At 43.7% G+C, this 9,021-nt stretch overlaps 1 protein-coding gene across 2 annotated transcripts in view; it reads left to right on the top strand.

The window, feature by feature from the left end:
* The first annotated feature begins 1,538 nt into the window (after window positions 1-1,538).
* Window positions 1,539-9,021, top strand: part of si:ch211-243j20.2 (uridine-cytidine kinase-like 1) — a 79,574-nt gene continuing 72,091 nt past the window's right edge. For both annotated transcript variants that reach the window (XM_059981682.1, XM_059981683.1), the window contains exon 1: window positions 1,539-1,646. In XM_059981682.1, the coding sequence (XP_059837665.1) occupies window positions 1,576-1,646 (71 nt within the window). In that variant the 5' untranslated portion in view covers window positions 1,539-1,575. The remainder of the gene's footprint in view (window positions 1,647-9,021) is intronic.

Here is a 9,021-nt window from a genome sequence, read left to right as displayed (position 1 = left end):
AAAGACAGTGAAGCCTTAAGGGAAACTGCCCAAGATTTCCTAGAATGTTTGGAAAGAATGGGTTACTCAATTTACAGCACAGAAGATTAAAAGGGGATCTGGGAAAGGTGTTTGTAATGATAAAGATTCCAGAACTAGATAAAGAAAAATGGTTATCTCTTTCAAAAGGGTCGAATTCAGAGGAAACTGAACGATTGGCAAAAAGTAGTATTAGTATCTAATTTCATAATGGTTAATAATATCCAAAACCCAATTGGAAAAAAATAAGGCATAAAATATTGCATGGGTTATGGGGAGGGAGCCTAACTAGATAGATCTTGCAGAGACTTGACAATGACTTTATAGGCTGAATAACCCCTCGGTGTTAAACTCTTTCTGTGATTGAAAGATTACCAGCACAGTCCATCCCGGGACACAATAACCCCTCGGTGTTAACTCTTTCTGTGATTGAAAGATTACCAGCACAGTCCATCCCGGGACACAATAACCCCTCGGTGTTAACTCTTTCTGTGATTGAAAGATTACCAGCACAGTCCATCCCGGGACACAATAACCCCTCGGTGTTAAACTCTTTCTGTGATTGAAAGATTACCAGCACAGTCCATCCCGGGACACAATAACCCCTCGGTGTTAACTCTTTCTGTGATTGAAAGATTACCAGCACAGTCCATCCCGGGACACAATAACCCCTCGGTGTTAACTCTTTCTGTGATTGAAAGATTACCAGCACAGTCCATCCCGGGACACAATAACCCCTCGGTGTTAACTCTTTCTGTGATTGAAAGATTACCAGCACAGTCCATCCCGGGACACAATAACCCCTCGGTGTTAACTCTTTCTGTGATTGAAAGATTACCAGCACAGTCCATCCCGGGACACAATAACCCCTCGGTGTTAAACTCTTTCTGTGATTGAAAGATTACCAGCACAGTCCATCCCGGGACACAATAACCCCTCGGTGTTAACTCTTTCTGTGATTGAAAGATTACCAGCACAGTCCATCCCGGGACACAATAACCCCTCGGTGTTAACTCTTTCTGTGATTGAAAGATTACCAGCACAGTCCATCCCGGGACACAATAACCCCTCGGTGTTAAACTCTTTCTGTGATTGAAAGATTACCAGCACAGTCCATCCCGGGACACAATAACCCCTCGGTGTTAACTCTTTCTGTGATTGAAAGATTACCAGCACAGTCCATCCCGGGACACAATAACCCCTCGGTGTTAACTCTTTCTGTGATTGAAAGATTACCAGCACAGTCCATCCCGGGACACAATAACCCCTCGGTGTTAACTCTTTCTGTGATTGAAAGATTACCAGCACAGTCCATCCCGGGACACAATAACCCCTCGGTGTTAACTCTTTCTGTGATTGAAAGATTACCAGCACAGTCCATCCCGGGACACAATAACCCCTCGGTGTTAAACTCTTTCTGTGATTGAAAGATTACCAGCACAGTCCATCCCGGGGCTGAACTCTAGAACTATAACTCCACTTCGCGTTCGCGCCGAAATGACGTGCGTCCTCGCGTCATCCGCTTCACGCGCGCCTCCAGTCGCCGCCGAAGGAGCGATGGCTGGGACCGTGGATCAGATCGCGCCGGTGGCGGAGGATCAGGAAAGGGTCATCTCCAGGTCAGACAGGTACGACCGAAACGACACGGGGGACTTCCTAGAGTGGTCGGTGCTGGAAATTCGCTGGTTTCGGGAACGTCGCGCGTGGCGGAGAGGAGCAGGCCTGGGGCATTTAACATGGGTTACCCGGTTGCCATGGGGCAGCCCGGGAACGAGGCCGCGGGTCTTCCCGGTACCCGTGAAGTACTGGCAAATTAGCGAGTGAGCTGAGCATCATCGTAGGCCCTTCCACATATCGCCTAACTCACTTCACATTTACTTCATTCTCCGAGCCTGTGGCAAGCTAAACAGTACTTCAGATAACCTAAAATTAAGTCCGTCATTGTAGACGTAAATGTGAGTTACAAGGAGTTGCATTAGTTATCATGAATAAATCAGCCAGGAGTGTATGTTGCTATTGAAAAAGATCCAATTATCGCAATAAAATATTGCAAAGTTTTTTTTTGCACAAATATGAATTTGACATGAAGCCGCGTTGCCGGAAATAGCCGCACGATGTTTTAAACTGAAAGAAAAAAAAGATAGAATTTGTTACTGCGAATCAGTACTAAATTAACTAAAGTTAAAGTATTCCCTACATAAACAGGCAACTATTCTGACACCACTTGAATCCTTTCAGTTGACAGATTGATTGATGCCTTCCTTGTTGGAAGGTTGGTGGATTCCAAATGTTGGAACCACATTTTTCCAAAAAAAAAATCTGCAGTTTCCACATGGTCATTCTGTAGATTTGGAATTCAGTGGCAAAGCCAGCAGTTATGTCCATCCATAATTGCTCGGGGACTACCTTTCTGAATATCTGAAATGTTTAGATGAGGGGATTTCCACAGTGGCTTGGTTGGGGTGGCCTGGATTTGGGTAAAGAAAGGGAGAATGCCTGCTGCATTCATCCTTTGTTTTGGAGTGTTGTATTGGAGTATGCGCACTCTGCATTTTGCAGATGCTGGACAATGTAGTCATTGAAATGGAAGGAATGATTGAATGTTTCTGATGGTGAAGGGCTGCCTGTCGTATCGGCTGATTTGTCCTGGATAATGTTAGGCTTCATGAGTATTGTTGGAGATATCTTTGACCAGGAAAGTGGAGAGTATTCTATTATGCACCTGACTGCTGCCTTGCAGAGATGATGGAAGGCATGTCAGGAGGTACATCATTTGTTACTGGATGCCCAGTCTGTGCCCTGTTCTTGTAGCATTTATCTGGTTGGTCCAATTGAGTTCCTCATGGATGGTGTCTACAAAATAATAAAGCCACTGAATATAAAGAGAGTTCTGTTCTGTTGGTGGTGATTGTTGTCTGGCATTTGTATGGTGTTAATGTTTCCATCAGTGGAGAATCAGTAACCAGAATATTTGGATTTAAGATGTTTTGTGAAAAAGATGTAGTTGACTTTTTAATTGAAATGTTTGTTCTGAATGAAAAAGAATTGTTTCAAGTATTTGAAGGTGCATGGAGAAATTACAGGCTGTGGGGAAAGATTTGCCTTTTACTGCCGGTACTCTTATCCATGTTTTTGCTTCCTTAAGCTTTTTTTCATATTTCCTTCTTATTAGCCTCTCAAGTTAAAGTTTCCAAAAAGTCTAAATTTCTGCTGATTATCTTTTGCTGTTCTCTTGGTCTAAATTAGTGGTCGCCAACCTGTCGATCGCAATCGACTGGTCGATCTTTGAGACTTTCCCAGTAGATCCCGGAAAAAAAAAGAAAAATAAATACACAAATACCGTTGAGAGATTGTTTCCGAGTTACGGGGTTTTAGTTCCGTTCTTTCTGCTCAGTGCGCACGTGTGTAGCTCCCCTGCACTACACAGTGTAATTCAGTGGTCCCCAACCACCGGGCCGGGAGGAAACAATATGAGTCAACTGCACCTTTCCTCATTCCCTGTCAGCTCACTGTTGAACTTGAACACATGTGAGGTCATCAGTTGCCTAACCGCAGTGACACCCTCACACCAGGGGTGACTGGTTGGCTGGGGCGGCCGGCGGGAAGTGCTGTTGCTACTGTCCTGGAGCGCTGCCTCTAACCCTGTTTAACAAACCGAATGTTTGTGGGGAAACCTGGTGCTAAAATATTTGCAGTCGACCTAATTCAGACTTAGCACTTCGTAAGTATCAGAGCAGCTACCTTGCTGCGATCTACTGAAACAAACTTTTGTCAGGCGACAGATCCTACGGGGGGGGGGGTGGGGAGCGGGCTTGCGCCCTGTCGCACTCCTCGCTTGGTCACTCGCTCACTCCGGACTGTGACTGCCGCGGTCCCAGTACGGGGACCTCTGGCCCTGACCTTGTCCTCTAACCCCACCCATGACTAACCGCACCTGGCCAAGGCATCTGGTGGCGGGCGGGCAGGAGGCTGTCCGAGGCAATGAAGCACTCAAACCTGCTTCAGTACCTTGAGTCCAGGTGCCCCGCACTTAAATACAAATGAGTTGAGTATTGTGAGTGGAAAAAACGTGTTCAGCGTGGGACAGAAACTAAGTGCCAAGAGCTGAGAAAACTAAATTGCAGAATAGACTGGACATAAGGAACCTGCTTCAAGTATCACTGTATTCCTGTCGTGTTTAACACCGCCCCCCCCCCCCCCCCAGACGGCCGGACCACAAGAATATTCTCAATATTAAACTGGTCTGCAGTGCATAAAAGGGTGGGTACCCCTGGTGTTCATACATTATTTCTACTTCCGGGTTGCAGTGTTTTACTTCCAGTCTTTTCTGCCCTGGTGCGCATACGTGTACCTAATTGATCTGGGGTTGATCTTGCCTTGAACTAAAGCCGAGGCAGGGGATCTTGGGCTTAAAAAGGTTGGTAACCACTAGTCTAAATGATTCATATTTGATCCCTATTCCCTCCCTCAGCACATTTGAAATGAACAACTGATTCTTTGAAAACATTTTACTTAATTCTGCTCTTAATTGAAATATTCCTTCCCTTATGCTTTAACTTGTAAATTGTTATATTAGAATTTGTGAGGTATGGAAAAAATGGACTTTGAACAAATTTGAGTTGCATAGGTAAAACAGCGTACAAAATTCTGATGTGGAAATAAATATTTAAGCCTCAAGTATCTTTACAACAAATTCAAACATGTCTTTGAATGACCAAATTGTTGTACCATGAGCTTCCAAAGGGAAGCTTTTGCTCCAGGGATCCAATTTATTTGTTGGAATTTTGCGCCTTTCAATGGAAAACCAGTCCTTTGAACTGCAGTCCCTCTTCTGAATTCCTGTAAATGCTCCAGTTTCTACTTTTCTCCCTAGCATTAAAGCATTGCAGGCGTTACTTCCTACAAGGTGGAACCTAACATGAATGGCTGTGATGTTTTACTCGCAGATGAGCTGAACACTTTTTTATGTTCGCTCTGAAGGGGAGAATAAAGCTGCACTTGAGGAAATCCCTTCAGCTTCTGATGATCTTGTGATCTCTGTTTCAGCCAATGTAACATCTTTCATTAGGGTGAACCCTTGTAAGGCACCAGGTGCTGATGGTGTACCTGGGAGGCCAAAGAAAACCTTTGCCAATCAGCTGGCTGGAATATTTCAAGGACATCTTCAATCTCTTGCTGCTGCAGTTGGAGGATTCCACCTCCTTCAAAATGGTGACAATCAAACCAGTGGCCAAGGCAGGGTGACTGGTTGTATCACAGCCTGAAAAGGACCAATGCCCTTGAATGGAAAATCCTACAAAAAGTAGTGGATATGACTCAGTCCATCGCGGGTAAAGCCCTCCCCACCATTGAGCACATTTCTATGGAGCGCCATCGCAGGAAAGTAGCATAGACCTATATCATGGAATTATAAGGTCATATATCATAGACAAGCATATTATTGATAAATATACCAATATATAGTTAGTACTTATTGATCAATCTGAGATGAGATCTTGTCCCTGTTGGTATCTAATCCAATTTGCATCACTCTAAATGTCATTTGTACTCAACAGGTAGGTCTGTTAATACTAGCTACATATTATCTGCTGATAATGAACTTGGGGTCTTGTTTATAAATAATCTTGCTGTTGTCAACCAAATTTGGGGTCTGCTCAAGCTTATTCGTTTTTTTCCAAGTGTGGAGGTTGAAGTCCCATTGGTTTGATTGTTGACCAGATCTTGTTATGTTATCTGAAGAGCTGGAAATGGAACTCAAAATTACATCCACAAGCTACATTCTCTCTTCTGAAACATACAGTAAATTGATATTTGGCCTAAGGGTGCCATGCTGAAGACATGTATTAGACTACAATAACCACAATTATTTTCCATTCACGAGCAAGAATAATTACATGCCGCCAATTTTTAACAACACACGTGAGATACTGGAGGAACTCAGCAGGTCAGGCAGCATCAGTGGAGGCAAGAGAGCAGTTAATGTTTTGGTCCAGTACTCTTCAGGACTGGAAGGAAGGGGGCAGAAGCCAGAATAAGAAAGTGGGGGTGTGGGGAGGAGTAGACGAGTGATGGGTGAGACTAGGTGAGAAGCTGAGGGATAGTTGGAAGAGGTATGGGGCTGAAGAAGGAGGAATCTAATAGCAGAGGGCAGTGGACAATGGGAGAAAGGAAACTAGAAGCAGGTGATAGGTATGTGGCAAGGGAGGAGAAGAGAAGTGGTGAAAGGAGAACCAGAATTGGGATGAAAATATAGAGAAGGTCGGGGGAAACTGGAGGGAATTGATTACTAGAAGTTAGAGAAGTCAGTGCTCATGCTACCAGGTTGGAGGTTATCCAGACAATATGAGGTATTGTTCCTCCAACCTGAATTTGGCTTCATTATGACAGTAGATGAGGTCATGGACAGAGATGAGAAGTTGAATTGAAATGGGTGGCACCAGGAGATCTTGGCAGTTGCAATGGATGGGAGCATAGGTGCTCAACAAAGCAGGCTCTGCATCTGCATTGGATTTCACTAATATAGAGAAGGCCACACCAGGGTGCACCACGTACAGTAGATTACCCCAACAGACTTGCAGGTGAAGGATCACCTGTTTGGGGCCCTGAATGGTGGCGAGGGAGGAGGTGTAGCCCTTGTCATGCTTACAGGGATAAGTGCCAGGAGAGAAATCAATGAGGAAGGATGAGTGGACATCGGAGTCATGTAGAGAGTGATTCCTACAAAAACCACGGTAGGGAGCGAAGATGTACCTCGTGGTAGGATCCCATTGGAGATGGTAGAAGTTACAGAGAATGATGTGCTGGATACGGAGGCTCTTGGAGTGGTTGGTGAGGACAAGGGGAACCCTAACCCTGATAGGACAGTAGTGGGTAAGGGCAAAGGCAGATGTGTGGAAACTGGCGCACTTATGAGTGAAAGCAGCATTCCCCATCACATTTCCATTCCATTTTAGCGAATCTAGTAGTTTTGTTTCTGTTAAAAGCATATTTATCTGGAATGTGAATTGCATTGGAGCATGAATTGATGGTTGACCACAAAGCTCTGAATGCAATGTTAGTGGTAAATCTCAAGCTTGCTTGCTAGCTCTACCTTCCCAACTCTTGCTCTCTGGTAACATCCTATTTCTGCTTGGGATCTTTAGTCAGTGATCCCACTTTCAGGATTTTCTTGTCAATGCTAATAATTGACTTAATAATAATAATAATAATAATAATAACAGTTGCAATGACAAACTTGCAGACAGAGATTTAGTGCTTCCTTGATTCTTTGTCTGTGGCGGATAAAACAATCTGTTGCTGGGAGGATACGAATTTGCCATGACTAAATCAGCTGCTGGTGGATTTTGTTCTAATGTCCATCAACTTGATTTAAACTTGCAAGGTAATTTTATATTTGTATGCTATTTATATAAGCTTGTCAAAATAATTTTCTGTGGAAACATCACTAGAGTAGTTTAGTAGCTTAATTTATTTAGAGTGACGTGAAAGCTCCTACATCTCAATGAATGCAGAAGCTTTAATTTGCTGTATTGCAATAACATTTTTATAAGTCATTACTGAATATTAAGTTAATAGTTATAAAAATGATGAGTCTAACTTAATTCTTATAAAAGCTATATTGTGGTACAATTCTTGGATCCAAATGAGATGGCATTTTACAAATTGGAATATATTATACATTTAAATTTTAGGGCAATTGCATTTCTGTCAATAGTTTTGCAACAATGGTTCCAGATAGCACATGAAATGTTATCAGAAAAAAATTGAATTGTTTTATTATCACCAGATGATCTGAAATACAGTGAAAATATCGTGTGCCATCCAGACAGATCATGCCATACATAAATACATTAAGGTAGAAAGAAGGAAAACAGAATGCAAAATATAGTACCGTAAATTCCGGACTATAAGCCGCTACTTTTTTCCCACACTTTGAACACTGCAGCAACACTGCGGCCTATACTACGGTGCGGCTAATGCATGTTTTTTTTCATGCCGCCAAAAACATTTTGCCTCATAACAGTAGACTGTTATGAATCCCGTAACTGGAGAACTTACCAGCAAAGATAGAGAGGTCCGTTGAAGTCTGATGTCACTATTTTCAAACGTTTTATTTATAAAGGGACACAAAAGTAGGGTTAATACATACATTCAGATAGTGCACATCGTCAACACTCAATCTAAAGCGCGGGTATAGTAATACTCATCATTAAGTGAGCTCTGCTGTTGTCTAGGGGTTAATAGATTGTCCGTTGGAAATATAAAAGTCATTCAGAAAGTCTGCCGGCCTCAGCCCGTTGGAAATCGCTGGGTTTCACGTGGGGCGACCGAGAGAGAGAGATTGGGGGAGAAGAGAAAGAACTTGCTGAGTCTTGATGAATCTTCCATGAAATCGGGGGAGCATTGGTTTCCTCTCCCCGATGTTAGTTAAAAGCGGTTTCCTGTGATTCCAGCCACAGATTCCAATCCCGGAATCTAACGCACGTGGCTTCCTTCAGAATGGCTTCCCGCTGCTGCGAGACCACCCTCTCGTGTCTTCTTGGTGCGTCTGAGGGCTGTCCCCCTGAGACTCTCCTTTATACTTGCTCACGGGGTTGCAGGAGTCAGTCAGGTTGGGATGATGCAGTCTCTCTCTCAACCAGCCCACCTTGCCCGAGGGCTTTTCACGTGGTCTCCATGAGACAATAGTCGCTGTCCCCTTATTCTGTATCCCGGGTGGAACGTGCAATTTGTATTGTTATGATCCCAACCCCCTCCTTTGTGAGAATCGCAAGAGCACCCGTCGAAAGGTGGGGGGGGGGGTCAGTAGACCCAGTCAGGGAGAGAGAGAGAGAGAAACGTGTCAAATTGCAGGTCCCACCAGGGATACAGAATAACAACAGCGACTATTGTCTCTGAATGTTTGTATTAACCCTACTTTTGTGTCCCTTTATCAATAAAAACATTTGAAAATAGTGACATCAGACTTCAACGGACCTCTCTATCTTTGCTGGTAAGTTCTCC

Source organism: Hypanus sabinus, chromosome 10, assembly GCF_030144855.1.
Source record: "Hypanus sabinus isolate sHypSab1 chromosome 10, sHypSab1.hap1, whole genome shotgun sequence".
Lineage (NCBI taxonomy): Eukaryota > Metazoa > Chordata > Chondrichthyes > Myliobatiformes > Dasyatidae > Hypanus > Hypanus sabinus.
The sequence above is the reverse complement of the archived record's forward strand: the minus strand, read 5'-3'. Positions and strand labels throughout refer to the sequence as shown.